The 17,848-nt window shown below is 42.7% G+C and overlaps 1 protein-coding gene across 1 annotated transcript in view; it reads right to left on the bottom strand.

The window, feature by feature from the left end:
* MKLN1 (muskelin 1) overlaps positions 1-17,848 on the bottom strand; it is a 55,185-nt gene that overhangs the window by 6,741 nt on the left and 30,596 nt on the right. The window contains exons 8-13 of the mRNA XM_070754982.1: positions 17,582-17,647; positions 11,403-11,515; positions 3,344-3,556; positions 2,358-2,579; positions 1,328-1,457; positions 396-402 (exon numbers count right to left, since the gene is read on the bottom strand). Coding sequence (XP_070611083.1) covers positions 396-402; positions 1,328-1,457; positions 2,358-2,579; positions 3,344-3,556; positions 11,403-11,515; positions 17,582-17,647 — 751 coding nt within the window. The remainder of the gene's footprint in view (positions 1-395; positions 403-1,327; positions 1,458-2,357; positions 2,580-3,343; positions 3,557-11,402; positions 11,516-17,581; positions 17,648-17,848) is intronic.

Raw genomic sequence — 17,848 nt, 5'->3', positions numbered from 1 at the left:
GAAAAAAGACAGAAAGAAAGAAAGAAAGAAAGAAAGAAAGAAAGAAAGTCCATCCTCAACTTACAACCGTTTGTTTAGGGTTCGAAGTTACAATGGCCTTGAAAAAAGTTACAACTGTTTTCCACATTTACGACCCTTACCGCATCTCCACGGTCAAAGTTCGGAAGCTTGGCAACTGACTCGGATTTACGACGGTTGCAGCATCTCGGGGTCACAAACCCCCCCCCCCCTCTTTGCAACCTTCCGACAAACAAAAGTCAATGGGTGGAAGCCAGATTCGCTTAACGACCGCGTTGATAGCTTCAACCACAGCAGTGATTCAGTTAACAACGGTGGTTAGCGATGATGTGAAATGGGGCAAAGCTGACTTAACTGCCTCGCTTAACAACAGAAACCTTTCGGCTGAATTGCGGTTAAAGAAATGCGAGGATTTCATTTCGTATGAAAAAATGCTCGGGTCTGTAGGTAGCCAGGTCTACATGCACAGGGAGAATAAACCTCTGATTTTATTTAAACTGCATAAACAAACCAGGAACGTTTGCCAAAGGTTCAAAAAAAAAAAAAAGAGCAACACCACTACAACAACATTCCAATGGCTCATCTCAATTTTAGGTAGCAGATGTTTCTGCTCTGCCAAAGTTTATCGTGTGGATTTGGGAGGCTTCGCTTTCGAAAACAAGACAGCCCGTTCCAAAGCACAGCTGGAACCGCTGGAACAACACAAACAAAGCTGCTGCAATATTTCTTTTTAATGGACCAGAGAGTGAAGATTCTCTTTATCAAAACAAGCCTTTTTTTTTTAACTCCTCCCAATTCTGTCCTATTTCAAAATACTTACAAACTTAATTCGTTCCATGACCAGATTCTTAAGTAGAAATGTTTGTAAGAAGAAGCAATTTTTCCCATAGGAATCAATGTAAAAGCAAATAATGTGTGCGATTGGGGAAACCACAGGGAGGGTGGAGGCCCCGTTTCCTCCCAGGAGATTCCTAGAGAGGCCCCACAGAGGCTTCCCCCCGCCTATTCCGGCCATGTTTCCTCCCTGGAGATTCCTAGAAAGGTCCCACAGAGGCTTCCCCCCGCCTATTCCGGCCATGTTTCCTCCCTGGAGATTCCTAGAAAGGCCCCACAGAGGCTTCTTCCCACCTATTCCGGCCATGTTTCCTCCCTGGAGATTCCTAGAAAGGCCCCACAGAGGCTTCCCCCCGCCTATTCCGGCCATGTTTCTTCCCAGGAGATTCCTAGAAATTATATGTTGTGTTTGTAATGTTTGTCTTTTGAATAATAATAAAAATATTTTTTTTAAAATAAACAAGTGCAGCCTTACCCATCCCTGAATCCTTTTTGGTGCCATCCGAAATGATATCCACGTGGTCGCTGTCTACGTCGTAACTGAAAAAATCGTTCAAGTACGTTTTCGACCTTTGTCCGCCAAACATATAGAGGCAACGGTTTTTCTAGGAGGGAGGGAAAAAGAAAAGGTATGCTGAGTTATTCATCGCACCAAGAACTGCTCAAAACCGATCAAAAGGACTCAGATTAATTACTATGCTATTTGGATGAACTGGTACAATCGGATAGAAAAAAGAAACGCAAATCAACCAAATTCCACTATATAGAATGCTGGTGAGACCCCATTTGGAATACTGTGTTCAGTTCTGGAGACCTCACCTACAAAAAGATATGGACAAAATTGAACGGGTCCAAAGACAGGCTACAAGAATGGTGGAAGGTCTTAAGCATAAAACGTATCAGGAAAGACTTCATGAACTCAATCTGTCTAGTCTGGAGGACAGAAGGGAAAGGGGGGACATGATTGAAACATTTAAATATGTTAAAGGGTTAAATAAGGTTCAGGAGGGAAGTGTTTTTAATAGGAAAGTGAACACAAGAACAAGGGGACACAATCTGAAGTTAGTTGGGGGAAAGATCAAAAGCAACATGAGACTGCTTTCTCCTCTAGCTATGCAGCCAAGCATCCTACTTGCTTTTCCTACTGCCTGACTGCACTGTTCACCCATTTTGAGACTGTCAGAAATCACTACCCCTAAATCCTTCTCTTCTGAAGTTTTTGCTAACACAGAACTGCCAATGCAATACTCAGATTGAGGATTCCTTTTCCCCAAGTGCATTATTTTACATTTGGGAACACTAAATTGCAGTTTCCATTGCTTTGACCATTTATCTAGTAAAACTAAATCATTTACCATATTACAGACGCCTCCAGGAATATCAACCCTATTGCACACTTTAGAGTCATCGGCAAATAGGCAAACCTTCCCTACCAAACCTTCCCCTATGTCACTCACAAACGTATTAAAGAAACGTAAGCCGTCCCACAGAGGGTTGGAGCTTACCGAATGGAATAACATGCAGTGTCCTATTCTGGACTGGACGTCTTCGGGCCCAGCATTACACGAATCTTCTCGCAAGAGTTTCCATATCCGGCACTGACAGTCAAAAGCAAAGAGGCCACTGAATTGCGGTTCACTGGCCCGGCTGTCGTCCACGCTGCCATTACACGTCAAAATCCTTCCCCCAAAGGTGTAGATCATGTGTTTCTCTGAATCCATGCACATCTGCAATGAACGGGAGGCATTTTTCTTTTAACCATTATGGCTTGATATGATAAAAAGCAAGTCTTTAAAAAACAAATATTAAGGTTTAAATCAGTAGTGTCCAATTTTGTCAACTTTAAGACCTGCAGACTTCAACTCCCAGAATTCCCCGGTCAGCCATGCTTTTATGTACACTGAGAGCATATGTACCTAAACAAATTCCTTGTCTGTCCAATCACACTTGGCCAATAAAATTCTATTCTATTCTGTCCTGTCCTATCCTATACAATAGTATATATCCCTCCTTTGGTTTCTCTTCTCTTCTCTTTGCATTCCATTCCACCCCATCCTATTTCTCAACTATATTCTATTCTATTCTATTCTCAATATTCTATTCCATTCTATGCTATTCTCAATAAAGATTCTATTCTATTCTATTCCTCCTTTATATTCTATTCTATTCCTGCCCCATATTCTATTCTATTCTATTCCTACCCCATATTCTATTCTATTCTATTCCTGCTCCATATTCTACTCTATGCTATTCTCAATAAAGATTCTATTCTATTCTATTCCTCCTTTATATTCTATTCTATTCTATTCCTGCCCCATATTCTATTCTATTCTATTCCTGCTCCATATTCTATTCTATTCTATGCTATTCTCAATAAAGATTCTATTCTATTCCATTCTATTCCTCCCCTATATTCTATTCTATTCCATTCCATTCTACCCAACCCAACCCTACCCTATCCTCTTCAGCCTACAGTGTGAATGACACTGACCTGGTGGTCGAACACAAGCTTGGGGCCTCCGTCAGCGGCCGTATCTTCGCTCAGCAACATCCAGGTGTTTGTGTCGATGTCGTAGCGATAGAAGTCGCTTTTCAGAGATTTGCTGTTCCTCACAGAGGAATCCAGGTAACGCCCCAAGGTGTAGATCTGCCTTCGCTGGATGTCGATGCACATCTTGTGACAGGACCGAGCCGTCGGACCGTTCTGGAGCGAGAAGGAGAGCAAGGGAAACGGGGTCAGGCTTAGAGTTCACAAAGGGAGAACCGGGACTGCACAGAACCCGGCATTCGGACGTCTTCCCATCTGAAACTCACACGGAGAAAACGGGGAGGTTCTTGTAGCGTTCGCTTTGTGTGATAAACGGAAAAATCATTAATTCCCTCTGGCATTTTTCTTTCTCAAAAGGAAAGCCGCAGATTGCTCCTGTCAGAAATATTTTTCAGATCTTCCGTCAACCTAAAACTCTCTTTGGGGAAAACTGGCAGACGAGAAGGATGCTGTTTAACGTGAGGGCGATGATCTCATTCGCCTTCTGCTCTTCCCCGCACAAAGGGAGGAGGTTGGGAAAACACAATATTGTGCTAAAGTTTGCTAGAGCCAGATTGAGGCGCAGAGGTTTTTAACAGAAGCAAAACTCTGAATCACTGAAACCTGGTGGGAAACCCTGGAAGATTCATCCTTAGGACATTTCTTGACCTGGCCCAATGAATGTATTCAATGTGATAGTATGCATGTGACTGTTTGATTTTAAATGTTTAGTTTTTAAGATTTTTAAATTAACTATTCTATTAATTGGCTTAGAAATGTTTTATATATTGTATCTTTTTTTATCAAAATGTTGTAAGCCGCCCCAAGTCCACGGAGGGGGGTGCCATATAAATCTAATCAATCAATCAATCAATCAGAGTCCAAGTCAAAGTACTCCTCAAAGTTCCAATTTATTGCCGGAGCCATCCTGGCACCTACACTGGGGAAACCTGACTCCGAGTGTATTATTAATTTTATTTATTTATTTATTCAATTTTTATGCCGCCCTTCTCCTTAGACTCAGGACGGCTTACAACATGTTAGCAATAGCACTTTTTAACAGAGCCAGCCTATTGCCCCCACAATCCATGTTCTCATTTGACCCACCTCGGAAGGATGGAAGGCTGAGTCAACCTTGAGCCAGGGATGAGATTTGAACCACTGACCTGCAGATCTTCAGTCAGCTTCAGTGGCCTGCAGTACAGCACTCTACCTGCTGCGCCCCCCCCCAGCTCTTTTCCCACCCAGTTGAAAGTTCACATCCCTTGACCCCCACCCACAAACTTGTCACGTTGTCCACTCAGATTGTGCCAGCGTGGCACAATCTGAGTCTACAGAGAGGGGCGGCATACAAATCTAATAAATAAATAAGTCCTCCTTCCGCTTCTGCCCAGGTGGGTGAGCATAGGATAGCCTTGAACCACTCCAAAGAATGCTTTGTGGCTGCATCTCATGAAAATCACCCCTGCCAAGTTCCCATCAACATCAGGCCTTCTATGGATAGTATGGCAAGCCGTTATTCTATCACCAACTTCTGCACAGGCTTGACAAATATTTTGGCTTATGTTATTCTAGTAACCAGCTGGGCAAAGGAAGGCATAGAAACATGGAAACATAGAAGTCTGATGGCAGAAAAAGACCTCATGGTCCATCTAGTCTGCCATTATACTATTTTCTGTTTTTATCTTAGGATGGATCTATGTTTATCCCAGGCATGTTTAAATTCAGTGACAGTGGATTTATCTACCACGTCTGTTGGAAGTTTGTTCCAAGGATCTACTACTCTTTCAGTCAAATAATATTTTCTCACGTTGCTTTTGATCTTTCCCCCAACTAACTTCAGATTGTGTCCCCTTGTTCTTGTGTTCACTTTCCTATTAAAAACACTTCCCTCCTGGACCTTATTTAACCCTTTAACATATTTAAATGTTTCGATCATGTCCCCCCTTTTCCTTCTGTCCTCCAGACTATACAGATCGAGTTCATTAAGTCTTTCCTGATACGTTTTATGCTTAAGACCTTCCACCGTTCTTGTAGCCTGTCTTTGGACCCGTTCAATTTTGTCAATATCTTTTTGTAGGTGAGGTCTCCAGAACTGGACACAGTATTCCAAATGTGGTCTTACCAGCGCTCTATATAGCGGGATCACAATCTCCCTCTTCCTGCTTGTTATACCTCTAGCTATGCAGCCAAGCATCCTACTTGCTTTCCCTACCGCCTGACTGCACTGTTCACCCATTTTGAGACTGTCAGAAATCGCTACATTCATAAGGCAGCTTATGAATGGGCCGGAAAACTTTTCTATGTTGGACGGTGACAATTAGCACTTTTAAAAAATTATTTAGCCCCAGGTAGCTATTTGGGTAAACGGCAGTAAAGCTGAAAATTTTGTAGACAATCACACCTGGGACAATAACTCCTGTCCTAATTTTGGAAGCAAGCTTTTAATTATGCGTTTGTGCTACAAAACTAACGGAAGAGACAATCCAAGCTATGCATTTTTAATGTGTTCTGGGATGCTACACGTTCACGCCTTGGAGAAATCTAACCAGGAAGCTTTAGAGAGAGGAAATGTCTATGGGATTCTCAGCCGTGTAGGTTGTGGTTGTCCCAAAAGAGGCAACTTCCTTGTTTTGCTTTGAAGACATTTTGCTTCTGCTCCAAAAAGCTTATTCAGCTCTGACTGAAGATGGTGGGGAATGGAAGGATTGATTCTTCTTGCAGACAGCTGGTTCCATTTTATGCATGGTTTGCATGAGAGATATGATTGTTTTTATATCAAGGGTTTTTAAATTATTTTAACTATTGGATTTGTACTGTTTTTATTGCTGTGAGCTGCCCCGAGTCTTCGTAGAGGGGCGGCACACAAATCTAATAAATATAAATATATACAGAGAGAGATCTATCCTTGTCTCCCTTAATTTTCAAACACAGCTGTGTTCGCCCTAGAACAAGGACAGAAGCACCAGCCTGAAGATGACGAGTGGGACCTCGTCGAAATGTCGCCAGAAATTTCTAAATCCTACACGGGAAGAAACCCGAATATACCAAGACCGTCATATATATGGGCACTATAGAACACTACAGCAAAAGAATAATCATGGAACCCATTGAGATAGAAAAACATCCCCAAAATATGAACAAGCGGGATGATACCTCCCGCCTACCAGACATCTGGAAACCAGCCCTCAAATGTATCCCAGCCATAGAAACTGAAACCAGACTCAGAACACACATTGCAAAACAATCAAGTAGCCTGCAAGCTCCAACTACTCAGGATATCACGCCTAATCTACAACCATTAACTAATCAGCATACCTCAGCTACATCAATGACCCCAGATGTTACCCCACTGACTCACCAGGATGTTTCTACACAGCAGGCAATTGCTGAGCCATCAAACCACACCCAGCCACCAGTATTTATAGAAGGAAGGCAGCTCAGGTCTCGCTGTGCTCGCCCTAGAACAAGGACAGAAACACCAGCCTGAAGATGACGAGTGGGACCTCGTCGAAACGTCACCAGAAATTTCCAAATCCTACATGGGAAGAAACCCAAATATACCAAGACCATCATACCTGTACCCGTGAAAGTCTACGAAAACACACACACACACACACACACACACACACACACACACACATATATATATATGCTTCCCCTTTCCCCTTAAAATACAGAAAGCACAGCTGCATAATTGTATTGGCAGTTCTGTGTTAGCAAAAACTTCAGAAGAGAAGGATTTAGGGGTAGTGATTTCTGACAGTCTCAAAATGGGTGAGCAGTGTGGTCGGGCAGTAAGAAAAGCAAGTAGGATGCTTGGCTGCATAGCTAGAGGTATAACAAGCAGGAAGAGGGAGATTGCGATCCTGCTATGCAGAGCGCTGGTGAGACCCCATTTGGAATACTGTGTTCAGTTCTGGAGACCTCACCTACAAAAAGATATTGACAAAATTGAACGGGTCCAAAGACGGGCTACAAAAATGGTGGAAGGTCTTAAGCATCAAACTTATCAGGAAAGACTTAATGAACTCAGTCTGTATAGTCTGGAGGACCGAAGGAAAAGGGGGGACATGATCGAGACATTTAAATTTAAATAAGGTCCAGGAGGAAAGTGTTTTTAATAGGAAAGTGAACACAAGAACAAGGGGGCATAATCAGAAGCAACGTGAGAAAATATTATTTTACTGAGAGAGTAGTAGATCCTTGGAACAAACTTCCAGCAGACGTGATTGGTAAATCCACAGTCACTGAATTTAAACATGCCTGGCATAAACATAGATCCATCCTAAGATAAAATACAGGAAATATTATAAGGGCAGATTAGATGGACCATAAGGTCTTTTTCTGCCGTCAGTCTTCTATGTTTCTATGTTTTTATAGCACAGTCCTTTTTAGAGAATCTTTTATTTTTTGGATTTGGATTCCAATTGGATTCTGGGCGGCTTAGAGTACTATTTCCTGGTTTATTCAGAAGCCATTGCTGTAATATTCATTAGCCTTTCTCCCAGATAACCAGAGACACTTTTTTGGCCCTTGTACATCATGAAATTACTTTGTATTTCAACAAAGCCGTCAACACAGAGAAGCAAATGTTCTAAGAATTCACAGAGTGTTCTCCTTAATAGCTCTGTTCGTGAACATCCTGCCTTTCCCTTTGCAGCAATACTGCAAAACATCTGAATTCAGGAAATGATTTATCTGGCTTTGACTGTGATCACTTTGTCTCCAATTTTAATTATGGATCAGAAAAGCAATGACATCGACGTCACCTGCTCTACGCAAGATGTTCAAGTAGGACTCCACACACACTTGTGTTTGTGAGAGACAGGTACAATTTCTGCTTCGGGGAAAATAAATAATCACTGATATACTTCCTACATTTAAGGCAGTGTGTCCTTATTGGAGGGTTTTGTGTTGTTAGTAACTGCTAGGAGCGAGCCTGGTTAAATCCAGAGGTGTATAAACATAACGAATACAGAAAAACGAAGCAAATATGTAGCTACAGGTAGCCCTTAAAACTATTTGTTCAGTGATTGTTTGAAATTACAACAGCTTTGAGAAATAATTGTATTTTTAGAACTATAGGACTCACCTTTCCCCCTCCTAAAAGAGGCTGAAAATTTGGGTGCATCTTATACTCCGAATATAGCTTTTTTTCTAGCTAATGATTTTCCCTTCTTGCAGAATTTTTTCATTGCTACTCTCTGCAAAGTTTTTTTCTAGCCCTAAGTCTTTGCAGGCTTCGTTTCATTGCTGCTCCCTCCAAAGATTTTTTTCCCCCCCAGCCCTAACTAGGGGACAAGAGCCTCGGTGTCGGTTAGAGTGCAGTACTGCAAGCTACTTCTGCTGGTCACCGGCTGCCAGCAGTTTGGCTGCCTTCCATCCTTCCAAGGTTGATAAAACGAGGACCCAGATTGTTGGGGGCAATAGGCTTACAAGGCAATAGGCAATAGGTATAGGTATTGCTATAGCCAGGTCTTTGTGGCCTTGCGGAAGGGTGGGAGCAGTACGGACATTTGGGGGGGGGGTAGTTGGTTCCATAGAGCCGGGGCAGCCACAGAGAAGGCCCTCCCCCACGGTCCCACCAACCTACATTGTTTAGTGGACGGGACCCGGAGGAGGCCAACTCTGGTCCCTGGGAGGTATGCGGCAGGAGACGGTCCTGTAAATAGTCTGGCCCTGAGCCATGTAGGGGCTCTATAGCGCACTGGTAGAAACCCATCACTGCTCTATGCTCCCCTTTTGGCACACGAACCAAAAAAGGTTCATTATCACCGTCTTTAGACCTTTAGATCCTTGCTGGCTACCAAAAAGATTTAGCTTAATGTTTTCTCTGCATAGATATTTGATGAAGCCCAGCATAGAGTGCTGGGCCCAATTCTCCCATCGGTTCCAAAATTTCCATTAAAACATGTTTGGGTTTTTTCGTTTCGCTTTGTTTTTTTTAATTTCTTTGCTTCATTCTGTTCTGCCAAAGTATCTTTGTTTATTTTCAGCAACGGATCTGCCAACCTTTCCATCAACTCTTATGAAAGGCAAAGGGGGGGGGGATGCAAAAAAAGGGACGTGACTTTGTCTGGATATATATACAGAGCTACGCAGGAGGACTTGGTAAGATACCAGAATATAATGTGGCAATTAAGTGAACCAGTTCAGATAAATGACGAAGACACGTTTGCAGAAAACAATAAATAGTCTTAATCTTCAGAGCAAAATTATCTTCTGTCTTTGTCTTCTATTTACAGGAACTTTACTTTAGCCATAAAGCTTACTTACAAATAAATACTAAACCAATCCAGGTTTCCAGTAAACACTAAACCAATCCAGGTTTCTCTGTATCTCTCTACTACTCTACTCAATATTTAACTCATGCTCAAACTGCTCCAGCCAGCCAACTAACAACCGCCACCATCAACAGCAAACAACAGCAAACTCAACAACAGACAATCATGATAAAGTTGATCTGCATCTTATAATGCTCTGGCCCAATCAGGTTGCAGTTCATACCCTATGACTCATGCTACATTCTATTTTTTACCTTATATGGTAATACAGTGATACCTCTACTGACGAACTTAATTCATTCCGTGACCAAGTTCTTAAGAAGAAAAATTTGTAAGAAGCAGCAATTTTCCCCATAGGAATCAATGTAAAAGCATTGGGGAAACCACAGGGAGGGTGGAGGCCCTGTTTCCTCCCAGGAGATTCTTGGAGAGGCCACACAGAGGCTTCTCCCCACCTTTTCCGGCCCTATTTCCTCCCAGGAGATTCCTAGAGAGGCCCCACAGAAGCTTCTCCTTGCCTTTTCTGGCCCTGTTTCCTCCCAGGAGATTCCTAGAGAGGCCCCACAGAAGCTTCTCCCTGCCTTTTCCAATCACAATTTTGGAGGCTCGGGTTTGTAAGTGGAAAATGGTTCTTGAAAAGAGGCAAAAACCCCCTCAAACACCCAGTTCTTATCTAGAAAAGTTCATTAGTAGAGGTGTTTGTAGGTAGAGGTACCACTAATAATGAAATATCATCCAGGATTGCTAATCCTGACAGACTTCGTGTTCTCTCAAAATGACCAGGTTCTTAAGTAGAAAAATTTGTAAGAAGAAGCAATTTTTCCCATAGGAATCAATGTAAAAGCAAATAATGTGTGCGAGTGGGGAAACCACAGGGAGGGTGGAGGCCCTGTTTCCTCCCAGGAGATTCCTAGAGAGGCCCCATGGACTTCTCCCCGCCTTTTCCGGACCTATTTCCTCCCAGGAGATTCCTAGAGAGGCCCCATGGAGACTTCTCTCTGCCTTTTCTGGCCCTATTTCCTCCCAGGAGATTCCTAGAGAGGCCCCATGGAGACTTCTCTCTGCCTTTTCTGGCCCTATTTCCTCCCAAGAGATTCCTAGAGAGGCCCCATGGAGACTTTTCTCTGCCTTTTCTGGCCCTATTTCCTCCCAAGAGATTCCTAGAGAGGCCCCATGGAGACTTCTCTCTGCCTTTTCTGGCCCTATTTCCTCCCAGGAGATTCCTAGAGTGGCCCCACGGACTTCTCCCCGCTTTTTCTGGCCCTATTTCCTCCCAGGAGATTCCTAGAGAGGCCCCATGGAGACTTCTCTCTGCCTTTTCTGGCCCTATTTCCTCCCAGGAGATTCCTAGATAGGCCCCATGGAGACTTCTCTCTGCCTTTTCTGGCCCTGTTTCCTCCCAAGAGATTCCTAGCGAGGCACCACAGAGGCTTCTCCCTGTCTTTTCCAGCCCTATTTCCTCCCAGGAGATTCCTAGAGAGGCCCCACGGAGGCTTCTCCCTGCCTTTTCCAGTCCTGTTTCCTCCCAGGAAATTCCTACAGAGCCCCCCCCCCCCCGAGGCTTCCCCCGTCTTTTCCGGCCCTGTTTCCTCCCAGGAGAATGTGCCATGGTAAAAGGGAGAATGTGCCATGGTAACTTGGGGATTGCAGACAAAAATTGGGTTATCCGGGCCAAACCCCGGCTTGGATTACACAGCACGCTCCTCGGGAAATGAGGGGTGGGGGGAAAAACTTGCCTCTTTTTCAGTGTCTCTGGATATACATGTCCACTGGTTTTCCTTCACGCTGTACGCCCAGAAGTCCGCCAGATCTTGCGTCCCGTCCCAGCCGCCAAACAAATAAACTGTTTCTGATCAAAACATTAGATTAAAAAAAGACATTAGCCTGTGGAGTGTGAGGCCACCGAAGCACAGCTGCAAACACAAAACATAGAAACATAGAAGACTGACGGCAGAAAAAGACCTCACGGTCCATCTAGTCTGCCCTTATACTATTTCCTGTATTTTATCTTAGGATGGATCTGTGTTTATCCCAGGCATGTTGAAATTCAGTGACTGTGGATTTACCAACCACGTCGGCTGGAAGTTTGTTCCAAGCATCTACTACTCTTTCAGTAAAATAATATTTTCTCACGTTGCTTCTGATCTTTCCCCCAGCTAACCTCAGATTGTGCCCCCTTATTCGTGTGTTCACTTTCCTATTAAAAACACTTCCCTCCTGGACCTTATTAACCCTTTAACATATTTAAATGTTTCGATCATGTCCCCCCTTTTCCTTCTGCCCTCCAGACTATACAGATTGAGTTCACATCGGGGGTTCAGGAGGGAAGTGTTTTTAATAGGAAAGTGAACACAAGAACAAGCGGACACAATCTGAAGTTACTTGGGGGAAAGATCAGAAGCAACATGAGAAAATATTATTTTACTGAAAGAGTAGTAGATCCTTGGAACAAACTTCCAGCAGACGTGGTTGGTAAATCCACAGTAACTGAATTTAAACATGCCTGGGATAAACATAGATCCATCCTAAGATAAAATACAGAAAATAGTATAAGGGCAGACTAGATGGACCATGAGGTCTTTTTCTGCCTTCTATGTTTCTATCTGGCTATAACCTCTGCTTGCAACAGCAGTGACGGCCACTATCACAAACCAAAAGGTTACCTTGGGTCATTAACTGTAATTGGACTGTTTATTCTGGGCACCGAGTAGCCAGTGTTCTTTTGCAAAGAGTACATCTCTTTGTGTGCCTAAATTCTCACAGCTTACAAAACCCACATTTACTACAATGGACCAATTGATAACCCAGGAAAGAGGGGGGAAACGGGTTGGGCCCATGTCGCACATCCAATGAGGCCTCAGATAAAACATCTTGCAATGTCTAGGCACACACCATTCACAAATAGGAATTATTTCACAAATCCGATGGGGAGCTGGGAGAAGGAAAAATTAATTCAATTCAATTTATTAGATTTGTATGCCGCCCCTCTCCGAATGCTCCAGAGCAAAGACAGAAAGTATTTCTTCTTAAAATATAAATTAGGGGTTTTTTTGAGATGGCAGAAGAGAAAAGAGAGGCATGTGATTCACCTTATTTTGAAATTATATACCCAAAGAGACTTGGGCCAAACCCTCATTTTCTTAAATGCAGAATTTGCAAAACTCCCATTTTTCAATCTCCGGATTTGATGGAGAGGCTGTTCTCTGGAAGTGACAGTGCTATAAATAACCAAAGTTATTTTTGGTGCCGAGTCAAACTTAAGAATCTCGGAACAAAAGCTCTCTGTTAAGAAAAGCATGGTTTTAAATGCCTGTTTAAATGCCTCTCTCCCTTGCCATATGCATTCAAATTCTGGAAATCTACATTTTAAAGATCAGAACATGAATCTCGATAGATCCACCCTTTGTACACTCAGGAATTTAAATGTTCATGTTTCCAGTTTTTAAGGTTTGTTACCCAACTGTTTTTATTAGAAATAACTTGTTCTTTCAACACATAAGTCCTGGTTTTGCTTTCAAGTGGCTCCTTTACATTCCTCTGAGAAGAAAAGAAAGAAAGAAAGGAAGGAAGGAAGGAAGGAAGGAAGGAAAGAGAGAGAGAAAGAGAGAAAGAGAGAAAGAGAGAAAGAGAGAAAGAGAGAGAGAGAGAGAGAGAGAGAGAAAGAAAGAAAGAAAGAAAGAAAGAAAGAAAGAAAGAAAGAAAGAAATGGTTATGTGATCCGACTTTGGCTGTTACGCAATCAGCATGGATGAATGGTGGTTGCAACATCCTGGGATCATGTGATTATCATTTCTGATCTTCCCAACCAACTTCCCATAAGCGAAGTCAAGGGTGAAAGGCGGATTCGTTAAACAACAGCATGATTGACTTAACAACGGCTGTCATTCACTTAACAGACACTTCTAAAATTGGGCACAACCTACTTAACAACTGCCTCGGTTAGCAACGGAAATCCGTGTATCCCATTTGTGATCAAATCCTTGACATGCAACCACAATTGAGACAAAAACTTCTGTTGTTAAGTGAGATGGTTGTTAAGTGAGTTTTGCCCCATTTTGTGGCTTTTCTTGTCACATTCGTTAAATGAATCACTCAGTTGTTATATTACTAACGTGGTTGTCGAGTGAATCAGGATTCCACATTCACATGGAATGGAATGGAATACAGAGGAGAGGGGACGGGAGGGGATAGAATAGAATAGAATAGAATAGAATAAGGGAGGTGAGGGGGGAGAAGGGAGGGGAGAGGAGAGAAAGGGGAGGGAAGGGTACAGAATACAGTGATCCCTCGTTTTTCGCTGGGGATGCGTTCCAAGACCACCCGTGAAAAATGAATTTCCGCAAGTAGAGGAAAGATATTTTTTTATGTATTTAACGGGTATTTGGATTTTTAAAACCCACCCTTTGCATTAAACGGTCATTCTATAATGTTTCTCAGCAGGAACTACATGCGATATCCTACCTGTTTCTTTAATAGAGTACAGTAGTACTGTAGAATAATTTTCAATGGGTTTAACGGATTTAAGCCCCCTTTGAAAACCTGTGAAGTAGCGAATCCGCAAAAGATGAAACACGAAGTAGCAAGGGATTACTGTAGAATAGAGTAGATTAGGATAGGATAGGATATGGTGAGACTACACTTGGACTCCTGTGTACAGTTCTGGTCACCGCATCTCAAGAAGGATATAATAGAACTGGAAAACGTGCAAAAAGGGGCAACAAGGATGATGAAGGAAATGGAGCCCCTCCCTTATGAAACCAGGTTGCAACACCTTGGTCTCTTCAGCCTTGAAAGACGGCGTTTAAGGGGCGACTTGGTCGAAGTGTATAAAATCCTGCATGGGATAGAAAAGGTGGATAGAGAAAAATTCTTTTCTCTATCACACAATACTAGGACGAGGGAACACTTCCTAAAGCTCACAGGTAAGAAAGCGAGGACAAATAAAAGGAAATATTTCTTCACTCAGAGGGTCCTTGGTTGATGGGATTCACTTCCAGAAGAGGACGTGACAGCTGTCAGCCTTGATAGCTTCAAGGCAGGATGTGACAGATTCATGGATGCCAAGTGTATTGGTGGTTATTGAAATCGATGTCCATGTGCTGCCTCTATGTTGGCGGAGGCAGGCAGGATTCCCTTGGATACCATTTGTTGGGGGTCAGGGGGAAGGGAGGGTCTTGCCTTCTCTTTCTGCTCAAGACCCCCCTGGACAATTGGTGTGCCACTGTGTGACACAGAATACTGGACTCAATGGGCTTTGACATGATTCAGCAGGGCTCTTCTTATGTTCTTAATAGAATAGAATGGAATAGACTAGAATAGAATAGAATAGAATTAGAATGGGGGAGAGTAGAGTAGACTAGAATAGTGTGAATTAAAAGTGTGAATTGAAAGTACATCCAGAGAAATGGCCTGACTACTATCTGACCTCCCCAAAATTTGAATCTCACTTACGACCAGGTGTAATGTCATCGTTAGTCGAATGGTTTTTAACTGAATCGGGCTTCCTCGTGGACTTTGTCAGAAGGTCACAAAAGAGGGTCACATAACCACGGGATCCTGCGACCGTCACAAATGCGAACCAGTTGCCAAGTACCCGACTGTAAATCACATGACCATGGGGATGCTGCGATGGCCGTACGTATGAAAAATGTTTGTTATCATTTTTCATTATAACTTTGAACGGTCGCTAAATGAACTGTGTTGTAAGTCAAGGGCTACTTGTATTTGCTATCACATTTCTCATGTTGGAATTGAATTATTTCAGAATTCTCCAGTCCTTTGCCATATTCTATCCACTAGGAGGTGCTTTTGAACTGTATCAACACTTGCTGAAACAATATTGGCGGTGTAAATTTATTTATTTATTTATTTATTTATTGGATTTGTATGCTGCCCCTCTCCGGAGACTCGGGGCGGCTAACAGCAACAATAAAACAGTGTACAATAGTAGTCTGATGTTAGAAACAATTAAAACCCCATTAATATAAAAAACCAAACATACATACAGACATACCATGCATAGAGTTGTAAAGGCCTAGGGGGAAAGAGCATCTCAATTCCCCCATGCCTGACGGCAGAGGTGGGTTTTAAGCAGCTTACGAAAGGCAAGGAGGGTGGGGGCAATTCTAATCTTTGGGGGGTGTTGCTTCCAGAGGGCCGGGGCCGCCACAGAGAAGGCGTGATCCCTCTTACGTGATCGTAACTAGAACACGTAAAGTTAACTGGAGGTAGAAAGGAGAGAGAAATATTTGGGGGCAATTATTTAGCCAAGCTGAAATTGGGTCTTGCTTTAATTAAAGCTCAGCGATGGGTTTTGGGGGTTTTTTTTCTTAATTTAAATGCTTGGGCATTATGAATATATTGAAAATGCCAAGTCAGAAGTCAGAAGCCAGCTGTTTAGAAAGGTTTTTCTTTTTAAAAATATTATTTTCAAGATGAGTCAGAAGAAATCGGAATCACCACAACAAAATGGGGGGGAAAATAGGCATTTAGATAAAATATGGGCGATATTTTAACCAATATCAAAATTTAAAAGAAGAACGGAAAAAGCTTCGTTAGAACTGGACAAATGGTTCTCTAAGGCAGCGGTGAAATCTACCTACCGCAGAAGGATTTGCGCATGCACAGAGGTTTAAAAAGAAGAAAATGGCGACATCTGGGCGGAGCCTCGCATTACCGCTGCTACTGGTACGCCCGAATTCGGGCGTACCGGTAAGATTTCACCACTGTTCTAAGATATCAGAACAACCAGAATCCAATTCTAATAGCAATCTGATTACAAAAGGATCAGTTAAATACTGATTTAAGTTTTTAAAAAGTTATTGTGGCTAAGACCCATAAAAACAACCCAAGCCTTCACAGGGTTGTAACTTCAAACTGTCACTAAATGAAAGGTTGTAAGTCGAGGGATAGCTGCAGGCCTTCATTTAATGTCTGTTCGAGATTTCAATGGCACTGAGAAAAGGGACTTACAACCAGTCCTTTCACTTATGATCGTTGAGAAGGAAAGGGAGGAAAGGAAAGGACAGAGAAGGAAAGGACAGAGAAGGAAAGGAAAGGAAAGAGAAAGAAAGGAAAGGATAGAGATGGAAAGGACAGAGAAGGAAAGGAAAGGACAGAGAAGGAAAGGAAAGGAAAGGAAAAGAAAAGAAAGGAAAGAGAAGGAAAGGAAAGGACAGAGAAGGAAAGGAAAGGACAGAGAAGGAAAGGGCAGGAAAGGAAAGAGAAGAGAAGGAAAGGACAGAGAAGGAAAGGAAAGGAAAGGAAAAGAAAGGAAAGAGAAGGAAAGGAAAGGAAGCAATAGCACTTATATACTGAAGTGCTATTGCTTCCTTCCTTTCCTTCCCTTTTCTTCCTTCCTTTTCTTTCTCTTTCTTTCTTTCTCTCTCTCTCTGTTTTCTCTCTCTCTTCTTTCTTTATTTCTTTCTTTCCTTCCTTCCTGCCTTCCTCCCTCCCTCCCTCCCTCCCTCCCTGTCATGGTGGCAGGTGTTTAGAAGGCAGTATTACAGGCTAAGTCACTGCTCACTGCCAGCAATTTGATCCGACTAGCTGAAAGTCAACTCAGCCTTCCATCCTTCCATCATGAGGTCAATCAAATGAGGATTCAGATTGTTGGGGGAGATAGGCTGACTCTGTAAATCGCTTAGAGAGGGCTGTCAAAGCGCTGGGAAGCGGTATACAAGTCTAAGAACTGTTATTATTGCTACTGTTGTTTTGTGGAAAGGGAGCATTCAAAATCCGAAATGCCCATTCTTCAGTCAACAATATCTATTATTTTGCAAAATTCCTGTTGGGTGGTTACAACGGGGAGCTGGTGGCTGACCCAAAACGATCGGCCAAATTTTATGGCTGAGAGTAGACTTAAGAACCCGAGTCTCCTACTAAAAATAAAACCAAGATAAATAAGAAGGCTCACCTGTTTGAACGTCAATGACCATTTGATGCCCCCCTCTCATTCCTGGCCTGCTGTCTTCACCATCACCTTGTACGGTCAAACAAAATAAAACAATCGGCCATTAGTAAGTTTCTCTGCCCTTCTTCCCCCCAAAATTCAGCTGCGTTAAAAGAAACAAACTTTGGAACATGGGTAGTCCTTGACTTACAACAATTCATTTAGTGGCCATTCAAAGTGACAACAGACAAACTTTTCTACTTAAGAACCTGGTCACAGAACGAATTAAGC

The sequence above is a fragment of the Erythrolamprus reginae genome, chromosome 6 (genome assembly GCF_031021105.1).
Source record: "Erythrolamprus reginae isolate rEryReg1 chromosome 6, rEryReg1.hap1, whole genome shotgun sequence".
Taxonomy (NCBI): domain Eukaryota; kingdom Metazoa; phylum Chordata; class Lepidosauria; order Squamata; family Dipsadidae; genus Erythrolamprus; species Erythrolamprus reginae.
This window is presented reverse-complemented; position numbering and strand designations above follow the sequence as displayed.